The 20,173-nt window shown below is 45.3% G+C and overlaps 1 protein-coding gene across 1 annotated transcript; it reads right to left on the bottom strand.

Annotated features, from left to right (window-relative positions):
• Positions 1 to 455: 455 nt before the first annotated feature.
• On the bottom strand, positions 456 to 18,627 carry LOC119840928. Its single transcript, XM_038367721.2, has 14 exons — positions 18,463 to 18,627; positions 16,045 to 16,089; positions 14,581 to 14,625; positions 13,297 to 13,341; positions 12,943 to 12,987; positions 9,600 to 9,644; positions 9,428 to 9,472; positions 8,843 to 8,878; positions 8,235 to 8,279; positions 6,845 to 6,892; positions 5,773 to 5,820; positions 4,902 to 4,949; positions 3,708 to 3,755; positions 456 to 3,175 (listed from the first exon to the last, which is right to left on the bottom strand). Coding segments are annotated over exons 1-14 (615 nt in total). The 5' UTR covers positions 18,533 to 18,627; the 3' UTR covers positions 456 to 3,173.
• Between the last annotated feature and the right edge of the window lie 1,546 nt (positions 18,628 to 20,173).

The raw sequence follows: 20,173 nt of genomic DNA, 5'->3' as shown, positions 1-20,173 counted from the left end.
GTGGGTTTGTTTTGTAATTTAGACACGTGTTCACCCAAGAGCCTGAGACCCATTACCTCATGTCACATCAGGCAAGAATGACTTCTGGTCATTCCCATCTTGTGCCAGATTGGAATCAGCAGCCCATAGATGAAAAATTCTGAATCCTATTCCTCAGAGACTTGGACCAACTAGTCCTCACTCTGAGAACTGTTATAACTCAGATCATCTCCAGTTCAATTATTTCTTTCTTCAAATTAGCAGTCACAAAAGGGGTTAAACATATCTCAAACATAAGTTTTCAGGAGATTGTTCCAAGTACCCCAGATGCAGAGGAGACATACAAGGTAGCTTATATATCCCTAAAAGAGCAGCCCTACTCAGCCAGCTAGCAGCATGGAAGGATATACACACTAGCAGTACTGACACATGACCAGACAGTAGGGAGCAGTGGTGAAAATACACCACCCACAGCATCTTATGCCTTTAGATTCAACTCTTCTTACAATAAAGAATCTATACATGAGTAGTTCTGACTTATTTCAAACATTAGAGGGTAGCAGTGCACACAGCTGAGTTTTCTTCAATGCAGCCATAATATTTGGAAGTTGTCTGAACAGTTATCATTTGCTTTGTTTTTTAATTTGTGGTATGTTCCTTCACTCTGTGGAAAGACCAGTTTTCCACAAAACACTCAGAGTTTACAGTTCTGCTGTGGAGGTTCAGAAGGATTAGGGTGAATGAAAAGAATTATTAAATTAATATTTTTTAAAATTATTTATGATGCCAATTTATTATCACAAAGTTATAGTAAAAGATAATAAGGGGGAAGGCCAACCTGGCATAAAATACTAGCAGGATGGTGAATCTGTTCCAGGAAATGATTCTTAGCATCCAGCAGAAAGCTGAACATGGAAGAGATATGCAGTGTAAACAGTGTATGTCCCACACTCATTAATTTCATTGTGGTATATTTATTATTTAAACAGAGCTTACTGCAGACATGGGGAAACAAAACTTATGTCTGTGATAGAAAGAAAAAATAGCAACTCTGAGCATTTTCAGATATAATTGCAGTACAACGAATACACATCACCTCTGACATAAATCTAATGGGTCGAACCATGCTCATCCAACACTGACCTATATAGTCCATCACCAATTCAGTTAATCCAGGCTACAGCGCAGCTCCAGCCACCTCTTCTGTCTTTTCAGATGATCACCCTCTTCATGATGATAATTAACAACTTTTATCCAAGTTGCTCAGAGTGAGGTTGACAAATGTTATTGTCCCCATTTTATAGACTGGGAATCAGAGCAGGTAAGGGCCTGAATTTCACGGAGTGGCCAACTTTCTGATTGCAGAAAACCAAACACCCTTGCCCTCCCCTTCCCCTGAGACTTTGCCCCTGCCCTTCTCCAAGGCCCCACCCCTGCTCACTCCATCCCCCCCCCCATCGCTCACTCTATCCCTCCCTACCCCGTTGCTCGCTTGCTCTTTTTCACTGGGCTGGGGCAGGGGTACGGGAGGGGTAGCGAGCTCCGAGAGGTAGTTTGGGTGCGGTAGTGGTCTCAGGGCTAGGGCACGGGGTTCAGGCGCAGGTGAGGGTTCGGGCTACAGGCGGCACTTACTTCAGGCGGCTCCCAGAAGTGGGCAGCATGTCTCTCTGGTTCCCAGGCAGAGGCGCAGCCAGGTGGCTCCGCACACTGTCCCAGTCCTCAGGTGCTACCCCCACAGCTCCCATTGGCTGTGGTTTCTGGCCAATAGGAGCTGTGGAGCTGGTGCTCAGAGCCCCCTGGCTGTCCCTGCGCCTAGGACTGGGAGGGACATGCCAGCTACTTCAAGGAGCCACGCAGAGCCAGGGCAGGCAGGGAGCCTGCTTTAGCCCCTCTGTGCCACTGACTGGACTTTTAACAGCCCAGTCAGCGGTGCTGACTGGAGCTGCCAGGGTCCCTTTTCGACTGGGCATTCCGGTAAAAAAACGTACACCTGGTAACCCTACCCACAGGTTGAGCTGGAGTTTTTGGAGCTCAGCATCTCTGAAAACAAAGCCAAATTGATTTGCCCAAGGTCATACAGCATGCCTGTGGCAGATCTCTGCTCCCAGAAATGACAGCAGAACTCAGCAATCCACACTTGCAGCCCTCCCCTCACCCCCCAACTCTAATCACCAGACAACAGTGGCACTCATTTGACAGAAATACACAGGTTCTTATCACCTTTAAATCCAGTTGCTTACTCCCAGAAGGCCCTGAAGATGATGTCCTCACAGCATTCCCCTATCCACTCCTGTTCTTTCGCCATCCCCAAAGGGAACGAAACAACACACACCATCTTATCCCCACACCTCACACTGTGATGACTGATCTCCCGCCTATTCTAGGCCTACAGCCTTTGGTCCTGCCTCTCTTCCTGGAGCCACTCTGAACCACATGCCTACCAGTTCCTGCTCACTCCCATACTGTTCTCCTAATACAACATAGCTCCCTCTCTGCAGAGATAGCAGCCAGGAACCAGCAGCAGGGGCAAGCAAGTCATACTAGGAATTCAGGCCTGGTAAATCATGGAAAAAGGCAGGTCAGGACATTGTTCTCCTTGCAAGAGTCCTAACACAACCTGTCTATCAGTGGCCAGAAACGTTTCCTCCCCACAGTACCTCCCAGTGGCCACCCAAAAGCCTTAGCTATTAGCCTGTCCCCAGGTTCCATCCACCAGATGACCAGCCAGTTTTTTAAAGGGTTAAAGGCAACGGTTTATGTATAAAATCTTATAACTATAACTGCCCTTTCACATCTTGGGAATCAGCACTGAGGATTCTGGGGGCCTATGTGAGGCTGTGAATAGCTGTGAGTGAAGGTGCAATAAGAGCCCCTAAAAGTCTGGAGGAGTTTGGGTTGAGCAGTTGTTTGTGACCTGCAGGAAGTCTCATCTTCTTTATATTCCTGGGAACAAAATGGGGATGGGACTAAAACTCAGGAGCTGCCTTTTTTCCACCCTGTTAATAAATTATAAAACACAAATAGGAATCAAAGTACCACAGAATGCAAAATACCTCTAGGAATTTAACAGCAATATCCTACAAAACTAACCCTAAATGCTATGTGGTTCTAAGACTCAAATGTTTCTATGATAAAGCTGATGTCACTGGGAGGTGAGTTATGCCTCTTCAGTCTGGATTTATTTGTGCGCCATATTCTAAAGAGAAAGAGAAGAAAGAAGTAAAGTTCTACTGAATTACGAAGTTCTGAGGAATCCCCCCAGGATGAAATAAGAATCACCGTTAGGGTCACAAAGAGATTAATCTATGTATTCAGAGATCTGTGGATTTCTCAGTCACATCTCCATTATGGTCCCATTTATTGATTATAGGATGCTCTAAAAAGTTTGTAGATACTATAGTGACGGGCACTGTTATAAAAACCTGGCTAGATAGATTACATTTATGTGACTGATTTTGGGTGCCTCCATTCTGAGGTTCCTATATTGAGGAATCTAATTGCCTCCATTTGGGACCCAAAATTTTATGGTCACTTTTGAAAATGTTGGCCTTAATGTCTCATGGAAAGGGGGCAACGTGTCCCTTTGGTTAGCACAGAATCCTAGAATGTAGGGCTCATGCATAGAGAGGGATTAGGGTATCCTTTGTTCAAAGAATGGTGTGGGAGGACTTTGTTAATAAGATGGGAAACAACATTGGAGGCTAAGGGGCAGAGCAGGATTTACTCACAGGGTTGATCTTCACTTCCCACATTACCCTGGGGGTTGCTGGATCCCTCTGTAACGAGAAAACCAAACAGTCACTGCTCTGGGATTCTACTCACCAAAGGCTGTAGTGAGAAATTGAATGGTCTGGATCAGCCGAACAGGACACTGTCGTGCCTGGGGAAGTGGGTGGAAATGAGAAGAGGCCTGCAAGGAGATTACTGTGACCCAAGGGTAGAGGATGGAAAAAAGGGATGCCCCGAAAAAGGCTAGAAAGGACTTTTTCGCTCACAGCAGTTATGATTTCCCATCTGCCTGGAAGAAGAAGCCATGCAAGGAGGCAGCTAGGAAGATTCTAACCCAGGATGGGCAAACTTTCTGGACCGAGGGCCACATCGGGATTGCAAAACTGTATGGAGGGCCAAGTATGGAAGGCTGTTCCTCCCCAAACAGCCTGGCCCCTGCCCCCTCCCACTTCCCACCCCATGACTGCCACCCTCAGAACCCCTGACCCATCCAACCCCCCCTGCTCCTTGTCCCCTGACCGCCTCCTCCTGGTACCCCCCACCCCTAACTGCCCCCCCGGGACCCCACCGCCTATCCAACCCCCCCTGCTCCCTGTCCCCTGATTGCCCAGACCTCTATACACACCCCTGCCCCCTGACAGGCCCCCCAGGACTCCCACACCTATCCAACCCCCCCGGTCCCTGTCTCCTGACTGCCCCCTAGGACCTCCTGCCCCTTATCCAACCCCCCCACTCCCTGCCCCCTTACCATGCCGCTCAGAGCATCAGGAGCTTGCAGCCCCGCTGGAGCCAGCCATGCCACCGCGCTGCCCGGCAGGAGCTCACAGCCCCGCCGCCCAGAGCGCTAGTGGCGTGGCAAGCTGAGGCTGTGGGGGAGGCGGGACAACATGGGAGGGGCCGAGGGCTAGCCTCCCCGGCTGGGAGCTCAAGCACCAGGCAGGATGGTCCCACGGGCTTGATGTGGCCCATGGGCTGTAGTTTGCCCACCTCTGTTCTAATCCATCCAAGGATGCCACAACCCTTTCCTCTCTCTTTCCATCCAACCAAATCAACCTCAGAAGTAGAGAGAACCTCAAATTCAGTCCATTGGATCCCAAATAACCTCCGACTAGGGACTGTTTATCTGGACAACACCAGAGTAGTGCAACTTGTGTTATGGAGGTGAAAAAAGGAGACCAGAAACCAAAACTCACGTGCTCCCTCAGTCACAGATTCTCCATTCAAACTGGTGCTGGGTTCAGCTGCAGAAAACAAGAACATGTAAATATCAGGAAAATCCATAGGGTCAGTTCCTCAGAATGAACCTCTCTACAATTTATTGGGCCACTTTTCTCACTAGCTATGACCTTTCTTCAATTTATAATGAGGTTCTCTGAGGACAATCCAGTGCAAGGTGCTGGACAAAACTGAGGGGCACCAACAGAGCAGTGTGAAAAGCCCAGGTCGGGGACACTAGGCATCCTACATGTCAGAACTATGGTGCATTTGCAAAGTTGCAGGAAGAGCAGGATAGAGTCAGGACTAAAATGGCAGGGATTGCATCAAGTGAGGGTTGAGGTGCACTGGTAGCACCCTGTGCTTGTGACTCATATGGCTCCTGTAGATATTATCAACATCTCACTTTATGATATGCTGTTAATGAGCTGCATATTTCTGACTCTAAATCAGAATCTTGTGATAAGTTTATAGGTTCTGTTGATTTATGATTATTATTTTTAAATATCACATGTATTACTGTAGCACTTAGGAGCCCCAATCATGCACCAGGACCCCACTGTGCTAGGCGCTGTACAAACACAGAACAAAAAGGTGATCTCTACAATATTTTCCTAAATCCCAAATTTTGTGCCCTCTGTATATCTTGAATAAAAATACTGGAGCAAACCCTGGGCTGATGCCCCCTCAGGGCTAGGAAACCTTTGTGGTCTTTTATATTTCAACTAACGTTTATTGATCTTCAAAGAATAAAGATAGATGGTGCCAGGACCATTATGGAGAATAATTTAGACAGAGAGAACTGTAGTTTGCAAACTAAATTAAAATAATGAAAAAGAGACTTCTTACATGTTCCATCCAGCGTATGTAGTTCAGTGGAGATGGTCCTGGAGTCATCTATGTAAAGAACATCAAAATTATAGGGAAATGTATGGTTGCATTATTTTAAAGAAAAATTCTGTATAAAACCTCATAGGGCTGCAGGGCAGGATTCAGGGGCATTTTGCAGATCTGTTTGGGAAGCCCATGACTAGGGCAGCAAGGAGGCTGCAAGGCAAGATTATGGGGCATTAGCAGACCTTGGCAGGGACAGGACTGAACGCCAGTTAGCAGAACCCACAGAACCCTCTCCCAAAAATGTCAGCACCTGCTAACAGGCTTTTCCATGCAAATACTGCCAATTTGTTATAATGATCCACAAAGGGAAAAACTGAACTTGTGCCTTTTCTTTCCTTCTCACTGAAACACAAAAAGGGCCTCTATGGTATGTTTTTTAGGGAGATTAGCCTCCCTCCCCTTGTGTTTATTAGAAATTCAGGCCCAGTCCAGACTGGAAGAATCTATGATGACTAGATAATTAGTAAAAACACAACACAAGAGCCAAGAGACTGAAAGCAGTGCAGCGGAGAGAAGGATTTTTCAGTCAGACTGTTTACAATTTGATTTTTATTATTTTTGCTTTGGCTAATGTCTATTTAACTCAAATAAGTAGAACATTCAGGAAAAAGGAAGTCTTTGTTAAAGACTGAACAGTCACTCCAGTTTTCACCTTCTGTTATGTTATGGAAAGCCAACAATACACATCTCCTGAGAGCCCCAAGAATTCCTCTAGCCAAACTAGAGGAGACAAAACTTGAATTAATGCTAAGGATAAAAAAAGCAAGAAAAAAAAAGGAAGACAAACAACCCTTATAGCCCTCTTTATATCTCATAAATAAAGAAAAAGCTCACAAACCCAATTTTTAAAACATCATTTGTATGACACCTTTAAAATTTTCCATCTTAATCTCCTCTCCACATTGCTTTGTGCTGTTGGATTCTATAAGGTGGCTCTTTTAGGGGAATGAGAGGTACAATGAGCAAGTTCGATAAAGACAATTACATATGGAAAAATAAAACAATGAATGTAAAGGGAACTCACTGGCTGTTCCAGTTGAATAGGCTTCATTTGTGAGGGTGCTGGCTTCACCTATGGAAGAAACAACAACAACTTTCTGGGAAAATCAAAAGATCTGTGCAAAACCTTGAAAACAAAACCCAGTCCTATATAAAACACACATATGTTTCAGGTTTCACTTTGCAGAAAAACTTGGGCCAGACCAGGGGCAGACTGGGGGCAGTGGTGAGCTGGAGCTGGTTCCCACCGGTTCGCTAGAACCAGTTGTTAAATTTAGAAGCCCTTTTAGAACCGGTTGTTCTGCGAGGGACAACCGGTTCTAAAAGGGCTTTTAAATTTAACCGGACAAAAGTGGCACCTTAGGCGCCGACTCTATGGGTGCTCCAGGGGAATTTCCCAAGGGGAAAATTTGGTGGGTGCAGAGCACCCACTGGCAGCTCACCACCCCGCCCCTGGCCCCAGCTCACCTCTGCTCCGCCTCTGCCTTCTCCCCTGAACGCACCGCCCCGCTCTGCTTCTCCGCCCCCTCCTGGCTTCCCGCGAATCAGCTGTTTGCATGGAACCCGGGGCGGGCTGAGGTGGATGGGGCAGGGGTCCTGGGGGGGGTGTCAAGGAACGCGGGGGGTTGGATGGGGTAGGAGTCCCGAGGGGTGGGGGTGGGCAACGACCCCCTCGTGGGGTGAGGAGGGAACCAGTTGTTAAGATTTTGGCAGCTCATCACTGACTGAGGGGAAAAAAGGATATTCTATTTAAGCCCTGCCCATAATCTGAAACTCTGCCAACCGTCTCAGAGTAAATGGATGTTTGTTTAAAAGATGAGGAACGAGAAAGTTTAAAATGCTGACTTTTAAATTGCCATTATTAGGGTTCAGAGGTGAACAGTAAAATTCACACCTTTAAGAGCTTTGTGTGTGGCTGTCCAAAGTCTAAGGAAGACAGCACTGTGCATGTTAAAATGATTTTATTTGCAACCAGAAAGGCTAGAAGATTTTTTTTTAATAGAAACAAATTTTGCAGAAACTGATGGGACAATCTGAGAAATACTGATGCTGGGAGCCACTAAGCAAGCCAATCCCAGACTCAGGTTTTTTAAAAGATTTGAATAAATTTAATAACAAGTCATTCTGATTTATGGTCTCAGGTGGAATTTAGTAGTTTTTCATCAGAGCTGTGGAAGAAGAAAGAAAGCTTCAGAGGATGCTGTAGGGCTGGACTAAAGGGCAGTGGCAAAGCTGTGTGGGGAGCTCAGGACTGGTATAGCAAGGGGTGCTGCAGGGCAGGATTGAATTACAATGGCAATACTCTTGGAGGGAGGGAGAACAGGAGTTAATAGGAATAAGGGTCTTTGATAGCAAGAAGAGAAAAGAAGGGAACTGTGATAACAAAGTAACAGAAAAATGCAGGAGTGACTTACGGTACTCACTCCACAGATCTCCACTTCCACTGGTGCTGGATTCCTCTAGAAAAGAAACAGTAGGGTATATAGGACAGAGATAGTTAATTTACCGTCAAATTGCTCCAGGTATGTAGGTGCCTGTGGCCAGCAGGTGGTCCTACACATCAATGTAACTAAGTTAGAGAACATATGAATATCGGGAAATACCCAGATGAGACCTTCTGAAGTAAAGCATACCCCAAAGTTTCTTCCAGAGTAAAGCTGCTCAACTAAAGAAAAAAGAAATTGGTAAATAAATGGGCAAGCATCATTCTGTTGCTATATATAGTGACATATTCACAAGGATTCTGATGTCTACTGGGGATTTGTTAAAATGTTCACAAAACCTGGCCACTTCAGGAATATAACACAAATTTGTCTAAAAATGCTGTTTGTTAGTCTGAATTCTTCTCTTTTAAATGTTTTAGCCATTCAGTTAAGGAGCAGAAACAATACCATGAGGCGATCAATAACATCTCACAGATAGTTACAAATGGTTCATCTGTCAAGCTATAAAAGCCTTGTATGGCTCACCACAAGGACAAAATCAGACATTAAAAAAATACATGCAATCAAAGGACACTCACTGAACTCTTCTCCAGTCACAAAAGAGGTAGGTTCAGCTAGAGAAAAAGAAACACATCATATGCATATCAGCTAGGAGAGTTGATTAATGCCACTCTCTTCAGTAGAATTTTTCATAGTTTGGTGGCCCTCATCATCCATTTATACTGATTGCTATGGCCATCCAGAAGAGCTTGCAACTGGACCCAGAGGGAGAAGGGAACAGCTGCAGAGCTAGGTAGTAAGTTACAAGGAGTAACAGGAGCAGCTGTGGGTCAAATTGAGGGACATTGGCAGAGACCTCTGAAGATCCCAAGGCTTGAATAGCAGGGGGACTGCTGGGCAGAATTGGAGGGCAGACACAGAGCTGTGTGGGGAGTCCAGAACTGGAATAGTGGGAGGTGCTGTGCAGGATTTAGGGACATTGGTAGAGCTGCGTGGATGTCTCAGAATGGAAATAACAGGAGGTATTGTGGTAGGACTGAGAGGCACCGGTAGAGTTGTGTGCATCAGTTCCCACAAAAGGTCCCATGCAGCACTGCCACCTCCATTGTGAACAGTAAAGAAATAATGATAGCAAAGTAATAGGAAAAACAAAATTAACCTACCAGATCCAGTCTTGTATTCTCCACTCAGACTGGTTACAGGGTCCTCTAGAAAAGCAGCATAAAACAATATCCAAATATTGGAAAATTCAAAGAACAGATAAAGTGTCTCAATGAATTTCTCCATGATTAGATTTGGAATGACAAGGGACATTGCAGATTGAGATTGACTCACCTGTAGCCTCTAAGGTTGACTCTTCAGTATAAAATGTGGTTATATCTAGAGAAAGCCAACACAAAAGATCAATTAATTGCTTTCAAGAAATTCTCTTCTCATCTCTCTGCTGCTAAAGTTAAAGTGTGGTTAGACTCTGAAAATCACACCTTGGAAAATGACCTTGTGTGAGTCTCACATATATTTCCTCTGACTGTGAGAACTGGTTGGGAATTTTTCAGTGTTTTTCAGTGGAAAAATGCAGATTCATCAAGCAAGAAACTTTTCTCACAGGAAAGCACTGTGACTTAAACCTGGCTCTGTAGAGCGCAAAAGGGAAAGCACTGCAGTCTGTCCATACTGACAGCGCACTGGCGTGGCCACATTTGCGGCACTTGCAGCGGCATTGGGAGGGATGCATTATTGAAAGCTATCCCAGCATGCAAGCGATTGCAATGTGCTTTTCAGTTGGGGAGGGTGCGGTGGAGTGTGACAGGACATGTGTTGTGTGTATGTGAGGGGTGAAAGAGTGGGTTTTGGGGGGTCTGAGAGCATGTCAGAATGCTGTCTGGTAAATTTAGACAGCAGCAGACCTCCCCCTCCATCCCCCGCCTCTGTCTCTCACACACAGCATTCCACACTAAGTCTGGGAGCACATAAGCAGCCAGCTGTCAGAAACAGAGCTTTCAAATGTCATATCCGCATTCCTACAGTGAGTTCAAAACAATGAGAAGAGAGGCCACTTGACTTAAGGGGATTATGGGATGTTCCTGGAGGCTGATCAGAGTGCAGTAATGCAACACCTTGACCACAATGGGGCCATGGCACTCCGGGGGGGGGGGGGGGCGCAGCAAATGTTATTCCACTCGCCATGGTGGAGTACCAGCAGCGCTGTAGCTGTGGAGTCAGAGCACTCTACGTGCCTTGCCAGCGTGGACGGGGAATGAGCTATGGCGCCCAGGACTCCTTTATTGCGCTGTAACTCACAAGTGTAGCCAAGGCCACAAAATGGATGGCTTCAATAAAACTCTCACTGGGAAAGTTTCTCAGGTCTAGGGTGAAATTCCTCGTCAGAGAGGTACCCACCCTCTAATAGTCTTCTGATTATGGCACTCACCGACCATGCAAGTGACATTGGAAAGGCAGGTTCAAGTTCTTGCTATGTTTAGGGGGAAGTGGGAACTTGAACCCAAACTGCCTAACTTATGGGCAAATGCCTTAACCGTTGGGCTACAGAGCATGTGTTCCACTACATGTAAATAACTGAATATTCATTAGTCCAGAAAGAGTGAGAAACTGACTCTCTATCCTAGTTGTTAGGGCCTAGTTGTTAGGACACTCTCCTGGGACGCAGGGGACTTATTTCAAGTCCAGCTAAGGCAGAGCAGGAAATTGAAGAAGCCGGTTGTCCTATGTCCCAGGTGAATGCCATAATTACTTGACCGTTTGGTGGTCTGCCTCTGTTTTCTTGTAAAAAATATAAAAAATCTTGATTCCATCCCACAGCAGAACAGGACATTTTTGAAAATGTGAGAATTTTCATGGATTGGGAAAAATATTTTCTGCATAGCTCTGGTTGCTTAAGTCTAATTTTTTCTAACTGCTCATGTTGCAAACTGGGATCTGGAAATCTAGATGTGTTCTTGCTGCATCATATCTATTATTAGAGGTTCTATATCTGAATTTAGCTGAAAATTTGCTGATGTTGCACGAGACAGAATAGACTCCAGCCTTCTCTCCCAAAACTGCAGTTTCTCCTGCAGCATTAACCATGGCAAACACTTTTTTCTATCAATAAAATCAAGCTGACTGACTACTTCTCAGTGACTCATTTATTCAGCAAATTAAGCTTCTTTGTTCATAAATTGTCCATGAGCAGTTTAGGAATATATTTCTTAAATATATTTATTATTAGATGAATAATAATAATTCACTGTTAATCATTCTGAAAATTAGTCTCTAGATTTAATATTTCAAATGTAAACTGTGTTGGTTAACTTTCATTGGACACAGAGGTCACATGGCATTGTTTCTCTTCTCTGACTAGATAAGTGTAATTCTTAGAATCAATGTATTTTGCAGATGTTTGCAATTATGAGTTTTGAATTTTGCTTTCTGTAAATATTCTCTATGTCCTTAAAATTTTCTGTTTCCATGAACATATAGCATAGTAAATATAAACATAGCATCGAAAGTAAATACGTTAGAAATGTGAACACAGCCGAACAAAATTCCATTTTTTTCCACAGTTAATACTGGAGAAAATGTTTTGTAACATTTGCTCTTGTTCTAATAGATGGGACTCAAAATGCACATGGAGCAAGTAAATTGAGTAACAAGGTGTTATTTATAAAAAGCCACATTTCTGGTGGAACTTTAAGCTGTAGAGTGCACTGAGATAAAACAAAAGGAAAAATTATATATGCTAGCCACCAGTTCAATGTGCAGTGTAGGGTTGCCAACTTTTTAATCGCACAAAACCGAATTACCCTGCCCCACCCTCTCCTCCGACCCTTCTCCGAGGCCCTGCCCCTGCTCGCTCCATCCTTCCTCCCTCTGTCGCTTTCTCTCCCCCACCCTCAATCACTTTCACTAGGCTGGGGGTTGCAGTGTGGGCTCTGGAGTGGGGCTGGGGATGAGGGGCTTGGGGTACAGGAGGGGGTTCTGGGCTGGGGTTGGTGTATGGGGGGAAGTGAGGGTTCTGACTGAGGGTGTGGTCTCTGGGCTGGGGCTCAGGGCTGGGGGTGTGTGGGGTGCGGGCTACAGGAGGGAGTTTGGGTGTGGGACGGGGCTCCGGGATGGGGTAGGGGGTTGGGATGTGGGAGGGGGTTGGGGGTCCTGGCGGTGCTTACTGTGGCCGCCAGGTCCCTGTTGCCTCTAAGTGCCTGGGTGGCCAGGGAGGCTCCACGCGCTGCTCCCACCTTGAATGCCGGCTCCGCAACTCCCATTAGCCAGGAGCTATGGGAGTGGCGCCTGCAGGCGCAAGGGCAGTGCATGGAGCCTTCCTGGCCACCTGTGCACCTAGGGGCTTGCAGGGATCTGGTGGCCGCTTCCAGGAGCCATGTCGAGCCAGGGCAGGTAGAGAGCCCGCCTTAGCACTGGGCCCCTGCTGCACTGCAGACTGGACTTTCTACAGCCCAGTCAGCGGTGCCAACTGGAGTTACCAGGGTCCCTTTTCGACTGGGCATTCCGGTTGAAAATCGGATGGCTGGCAACTCTAGCAGTGGGTGTGGTTTCCAGGGAAAGAGGTGGAATCACCATCACTAAAAAATGTCAAGTTAATACTTGGTGTTGAACTGTTAGAGATGGTTTGGGCATTGGAGCTAGACAAACTTCTGAAGATTCATTAAAGGAATAGACTCACCCTTTGACTCTGCCGTTGTCTCCTCAATGTAAGAAGTGGTGAAGTCTACAGAAACCAACAGCAGATGGAAAACATTTTGAGGCACACGTGAGGGAAATTAATCTGGTTTTGTTTTTCTGTTTTTTCTCAATGGACAGAGTTTGGGAGCACAGAAGTGCAAGAAGATTTCAAATGGTCCTTTTTCTCATGGGGGGATTGGGAGTACTCACTAGTTCATCTTTGTACAGGACTTGTAGTGCTGAATATCATTAATAGTGGAGAGGTTTAGGGATCTTAAGATACTTTCACTGGACTCAATGACTTTCTGAGGTCTCTAGGAAACTAAATCATCTTGTTTTTCAAAAGGAGACTCACCAACTGTTTCTGCTGTTGCCTCTTCAGTATAAAATCTGGTGAAATCTGGTGAGATAAAACAAGAGAGATAGAAAAATGTTAGAAGCATTTGAGGGAAATGACTTGATTCCTTTTGATTACACCAACTTAATCAAACAGTCTTATATCCTAATGGAGTATTAACAGGGATGAAATTGAAAAAAGGGGAAATGCTGTCTCTGAAAATATTTAGAAACAGGGAGTTTCTATTAGACTGTGGATCAGTGTCCCCAAGAAAAGCTGTGGGAGTTTCATTACTTGAGTCTCTTGGACAAGAAAAAGCCATGGATAAGGCTGTGAGTTTGTCATGGAGGTCATGGAAGTCAAGGATTCCATGACTTTCTGGGACCTCCATGACTTCTGCAGTGGCTGGTGCGGCTGGCCCTGGAGGCTGCCTGAGCCTCTTGGCGGCCCCCAGACCAGCTGCTGGAGCTGCTGCTGGGGCAGTCTCGGGCCACTGTGCCCCCTTCACCAGCAGGAGTTTGGGTGTGAGAGGGGGCTCAGGGCTGGGGCACAGGAGGGGGTGAGGGCTCTGGGTGGGGCACTTACCTCAGGGGGGCTCCCCGGAAATGGCATCATCCCTCTCTCTCAGCTCCTAGGTGAAGGCATGGTCAGTCAGCTCTGCACACAGCCTCCACCTGCAGGCACCGCCCCCGCAGCTCCCATTGGATACAGTTACCGGCCAATGGGAACTGGCGTTCGGGGCAGAGGCAGTGCGCAGATTTGCCTGGCCACGCCTCCACCTAAGAGCTGAGGGAGAGGGATGTCGCAGCTTCCAGGGAGGCGATGAGCCCTGTAGGGAGCCTGCCAGCCCCGCCCCCCCACCAGCACCAGTGGGGATCCCGGGCCGTACACTGCTGCCTGCCCCTCAACACAAGCAGGGGGTCCAGGGCTGCTCCTCACCCCCCAGCACCTGCGGTGCCCCCAGGCAACCTCCCCCCAAGATTTAGTCAGGGATATATAGTACAAGTCATAGACATGTCATGGGCCTTGAATTTTTGTTTACTGCCCGTGACCTGTCCATGACTTTTACTAAAAATACCCATGACTAAAACATAGCCTTAGCCATGGATAATATAGTGTATGGAACAATCCTGCATTAGCCAGGTTGGGGATTGAGAAGATGTGATCCAATACAATACATCTTTTCCATATCTAATTTTTAAGATATTGTGTTGCTCCTCATGGTTGTTTGTGAAAGGCTCAGGAGTAAGATGGACAACAATCTGAGCAATTTAGAGGATAAATCAAAGAAACAATGCTCACCATTTGTCTGTGATGTTGTTTCCACTATGTAGGAAGTGGTGAAATCTGGGGATATCAATCATAAAAGATGAGGAAACTCTCAGACACGATTGAAACTGTAGGTCACCTTAGAGCTGTGATCTCATTGAATATCACAAAGAAGTCAAAAATGCCTGAGCAATATTTGGATAGGAGATCTCTGAGGGAGCTCATGAGCAAAGGTTGTAGAATCAGGCTTCCTGTGTTTCAACACTTACCCTCCCCACAAAAGGGTTGCCAGGATTCATTCATTAATGTTTATACAGTGATTTGAGGACTTTAAGGTGAACATTTTACAAAGTGGCTGCTGGTTTTGGATATTGATCTTAGAAGCCCAGCAGGAGATACCCAAAAATAGAGGTTCCCAAGACAAGTGCCCACTTTTTAGAATTTGGCTGCAATTGCTGTCTGCTGTTCTGTCCAGTGTCTAAAGCACTTTGGGAGGAAAAGTGCTATATATAAAATATGTTCTTAAAGTGTGGTTTTACTCTGAAATGTGACTGTGTAAAAATGGCTCCTGTTTACTCAGCAAGTCTATTCCCTATGTGTATTCTGAGTTCTACCTGCTAACTTTAGTGTCTAACAGGCAGGTGGTTTTGCTCCTTTTTATTCCTGTTAGCCCTGAAATGTGAACAGGGGTCATAGAATCATAGAATATCAGAGTTGGAAGGGACCTCAGGAGGTCATCTAGTCCAACCCCCTGCTCAAAGCAGGACCAATCCCCAACTAAATCATCCCAGCCTCTCTCAGAGAGAGGGAGCTGGATTCCACTCCTTTGTGTGCACCATCAGTAGAATTGATTATCAAGTTTCAATCAGCTGGACCTGGGCAAGCCCACTGAAGATAAAGAAGCTGGCTTAGTTGTCACTCAGGACAATAACTGGCCTGCAGAACCTGTATCAGCAGGTGATGGTGCATGATCAATTAAGAGCCCAGCTTGACAGTTTGAAAAAAGGACTTTTTAACCTGTAAATGGAGGCCATTTGATCTGGAGTCACTAAGACATTGACCATGGAGCCCCAAGGTGCCATTTATTCACAACCACTTTTCAGAGCAGAAATGTATTTTCAGCATGTTAATTACACAAGATTTAAAAAGAGCTCAGTTAAGGCTCCTAGCACCAGAGCCACATTAATGGTAGGCTTGAGAGGAGGTGCACTACAAGAGTGAAGGCTGGAGGTATTATGCTAGCACTGGGCAGGAGCAGCCATAATGCCTCCTAGAACACCCTTACCAGTCACACTTCCTACATCTTGAGAGAGGATATAGCTAGCCCTTCCTTTAGTGCTTTTGTCCCTTTGCACATGAGCACAGAGCTGTGCCTCACACACTCCTCTGAGCCTATCACTTGTACATAGGAGTTCTGGGTCTGTGCACCCTCCTTGTCCCATTCTAGAGCAACCATACCTTATAATGGATTATTAAGGTATTAGAAGGGGGACTCACCAGTAGGACTTGCTGTTGTGTCATCACGGTAAGACGTGACCATATCTAGGGACAACAACCATATATAATAATTAAACATTTCTCATGAGTTTGGGGTAATGAATTAATTCCTGTCAATTCTTATCCATACAGCAAGTGGCCTGGCTCTGAAAGACTCCAGTGCCCTATTGTGTCTAAAGGACCCACAGTCTGAGAAGTCCTCTGTCCAGAGACTCATTGATCACTTGAGGGCTTTTTCCTTATCCTCACAAATGGCTACATGTTCCAATGTCCATGAGATGTTGAGATTTGCAGAATATTTCTGCAGTTGCACCCTGATATCCTGTGGGTTGCCTGCAACAGTGGGAAAAGTAGTCAGCTTCTGTCTGCAGTTTAGAAAAGAAAGAGGACTCAGCTACTGATGATGAATAATTCAAAGAGCTTCCCCTCCCCCACTGGCTGGGTTACAGGTGATTTGGGTTTGAGACAGTGGCTGGAGGAATGGAGATTGAAACACTGTTCTTGTGGGGGGAGGAGGGAGCAGCTCTAGGGGAGGCTGTGCTACTGCCTGAGGGCTCTGCCTGCATTGCTTGTGGGATATGTAATCATTAGAGAACATTGGGATGCAAGGCATAACCAAATATCACAAATTCTTGGATATTATTGCCAAGCAGTCCTTTAGTAATCCTCCTAGGACTTCCTAGCAGAAACAGTCACACAAGAAGAAATGAAGAATTTTTTCATCTGCTAGTACCTGCTTGGCTATTGGTAGCCTCTCACTGGAAAAAAAAATAACCCAACCATACAGGAATGGTTCAAAAAAGTAGGGGAGGTTGTGGTTATGGAAAAATTAACACACCAATTACATATCCAGCAAAATAGACAGAGGGCGGATAGATATTTAAATATTTGGTTACTTTTTATTCTATACTCAAAGCCCATTCACCTGCAAACAAAAACAAAAACCAAAAAAAAAAACCCAGATCTTTCTTTCTTGCTTGCTTGCTTTCTTGATTTCTTTCTTTCTTATATCTACATGGCTAGGATTTGTAAACTTGTTAAAGCTTCCAAAAAAAAAAAAGTATGTTGGATTTTTAGACAATGGGGCCTCACCTCATCTTTTCAGATATCCCTGATGTCCCTTTGAAGGCTACTCTGCTTCCCTCCTTGCTCTCACTGTGCCCCCACAGTAGAGTTGTAGGAGCAGCTCATATGAACAGGGCTTGAGACTCAGGCCAACAAGCTCGATTTCTCTGCTAACATGGCAGAACTCAGCCTTGGGTGACACCAACTGACAACCTCCTCATCCCCCCCCAACAAACACACACTCTCAGCAGCAGAGAATCCATCTCACTTTTAGGAAATATAATACACATCAGTCAACATAGGTAGGTTGTTATGATTAAATAGCATATATTTTCTGAAAATGTATGTGATGATAGAGAATTTAGGGATCATTTTAAAAATGAAGGTAATGAGGGGAAAATTGTAATTAATTATAGCTAAACTACTGTGTCCCTCCTAGGGAACAGCAAAGGGGGCAAATGGGACCCTTAAAATAAGTTGATGTGGTCTATTAGCTGAGACACTAGAATAGCAATCAGAACATCTGGATTCTATTCCTGAGTTGATCACAAATTGACTATGCTTTAACCCCTTTAATCCTCAGTTTACCTCTCTGTATACAGGGACAATTACTTCCCTACCTTAGTAAATTGCTTTGAGAGCTAGGTTTATAAAGTGCCAGGTATTGTTGTGAAGTACCAGTTACTGGCATTTTAAATTAGTGGTTTTGTTACTAAATTTTCTTAGCCTCCAGAGTATGCATTACAAAGAGGGATCTTTCCCTATGTGATCACAGTCTCAGTCAATGTCACATATCATATCATTTGGCCAAGTTGGGGTTAACAGATTCCCTAGATATGCAGAAATAACTTGTCCACAGTTCATACCAAATTAGGGGTCTGCAGAAAAGCTACCATGAAAAAGGGCCTACTACATTGAGCAATACAATAGTTGTGAAACAATATACAAACTGTATACCTTTTTCTGATTCTCTCCATGCCTGTTTCTCCCATTCACTTTCTTTTCATATCCTTTCTCTTTTTGTCTGTTTTTCATGTGTCTCTCCCCTCATCTCTCTGTCTTTGTGTGTGTGTGTGTCCTTATGCCCTTTATATATTTACACAAACACTTCCTCTCTCTCTGTCTCTTCTCTCTGGATCTCTGTCTTTCCCCATGAGTCGTGTGTGTGCTTCTGTGTGTGTATGTGTATGTGTGTGTATACAAGTGCATTCTATATCACTGTCCATTTCTGATTTGGTGGTAGGCTGACACCTATTGAATAGCCAAACATCTGCCTCGGTGAGTGTCTCTATCTGTCTCTCCCTCTGTGTGTCCATCTCTCTACCCTCTCTGTTTATAAAGCATAAGAGTTACCTGGTATTTCTCTTGGGAAAGCCAGCACCAAAGCTAACAAGGTCGAGGTGAACAGGAACTTCTTCAGCATGGTTAGCAACTTGTAGGAAGTAAAAGCAACAGCAATGTATGAGAGCCAAAGACTGCAGCCAGTGTGCAGTTGAGGGGGGGTTCTGTCTCTACTTAAAACCTCTGGCCTTGGCAGGTAGCATCATTCCTGTTGGTCAGGGCCCCTCCCCTCCCAATATCAGGAAAGTACCTTATAGGGAAGTTGGGGGTGGGGGTCCGTGGGGTATGATAATTGCAGCTTGATGGCAGTAGCATGGGGGAGGGTAACAAAGGATGCCTCAAGGGAGTTCTAGGGAGCCATGCTGTTAAGCACCTTACTCAGTTTGCCTGTGGCGCGAGTGGCTCCCGAAACCACATTCCCACATTTTATGTGCCCAGCAGGCAGTGGAAATTCCTGTTTTTCTCCTCAGTCACTGGTTTGCAAATGCAAAGTGGAGTCAAGATAAGTTGGGGGAGGGTCACTCACTGAGCGACTCACCTACATCTCCTGCATTATTATCCCCTTTAGAATTTGCATTCCACCTCTGGGAAAAGGAATGGGGGCACTTTCTGAAATGGAGGATTCTTTAGCTCACACAGGAAAAAACAGAACTGAGGCCCATTAAGGACAGGAATTGGGATACTGTAGGCCCTTCAGACCCTTCTGACACTAAGGCCAATATTTTCAGAAGTGACCATTCATCTTCGATACTTCAATTTTTGGGCACTCCAAAATGATATGCTTCAAGTGAGATGCCACTTCTAAAAATTTTGGCGAAACAATTTTAGGCCTAGAACCTGCACTCACTAAATTCAATAGTAAAACTCCTGTTGATTCCCCTGGGAACAAGTCCTTAAAGTGAAGTTCTATTCTTTAAATTTGGCCCCATCTTACTCAGCAGACCTGCTCCCTCTGCATATTCAGGGCTTATCTACACTTACAGTGCGGCAGTGGCACAGCTGCACCACATAGTTGTGCTGCTGTAGTGCTTAGTGAAGATGCTGCTATGCCGATGGGAGAGCTTCTCCCCTCGTACTACCACTGGCAGTAGCTAGGTCAACGGGAGAAGCCCCACATTGGCATAGTGCTGTCTACACTGGGAGTTAGGTCAGTATATCTGCATTTGTCAATGACTTAGTTATATCAACATAAGTTTGTCGCATAGACCAGGGTTTAGACTCAGAACAGTCGACTTTAGTGAAAAGAATAAGACTTTCCAGTTAATTGCTCCTGTTCACTCTGCAGAGCCATCACAACTCAAAGTAGGGAGCTGGGCCCCAATCCCCAAAAGTATTTAGGTGCCTCAATCCCATTGATTTCCATGGGAATTAGGAGTCTATATACCTTTGAGGATCTGAGCCCTGGAGCCTATTCCTTCCTGTGCATCATCTACACTGTAGTTTGCTAAGTTCCTGTGCAAAGTCATAGGCTGTGTCTACAATGGGGAATTTTACTATGATTACCATTCTTGCTAATATTGTTTCTAACTTGACAAAACCTGTATTTCTTGTATGCCTGTTCTCAGGTTAAACCATGCATCCCATATCTGGTGGGTAACCAATGTGTAGACACTGCAGGGCAGTTTGTATCTGTTTTGCAGGAGGCAGAGTGGGAGCACAGAACTTGTTAATCACAGATACAAAAGACCCACAACCCTCCTTCAAACTTTGAAAAAGTTCTGTT

Source organism: Dermochelys coriacea, chromosome 1, assembly GCF_009764565.3.
Source record: "Dermochelys coriacea isolate rDerCor1 chromosome 1, rDerCor1.pri.v4, whole genome shotgun sequence".
Lineage (NCBI taxonomy): Eukaryota > Metazoa > Chordata > Testudines > Dermochelyidae > Dermochelys > Dermochelys coriacea.
Note: the sequence above shows the minus strand (reverse complement) of the source record. Positions and strands in the feature narration are given on the sequence as shown.

Excerpts from the sequence above, each read along its gene's own strand:
- LOC119840928 (XM_038367721.2), bottom strand. The coding sequence starts at position 18,532 with ATGCTGAAGAAGTTCCTGTTCACCTCGACCTTGTTAGCTTTGGTGCTG. Across the intron at positions 12,988-13,296 it reads GGCAACAGCAGAAACAGTTG|ACTTCACCACTTCTTACATT; the intron begins GTGAGTCTCCTT and ends TGGTTTCTGTAG. Across the intron at positions 4,950-5,772 it reads ACATACGCTGGATGGAACAT|CTGAACCCAGCACCAGTTTG; the intron begins GTAAGAAGTCTC and ends TGTTTTCTGCAG.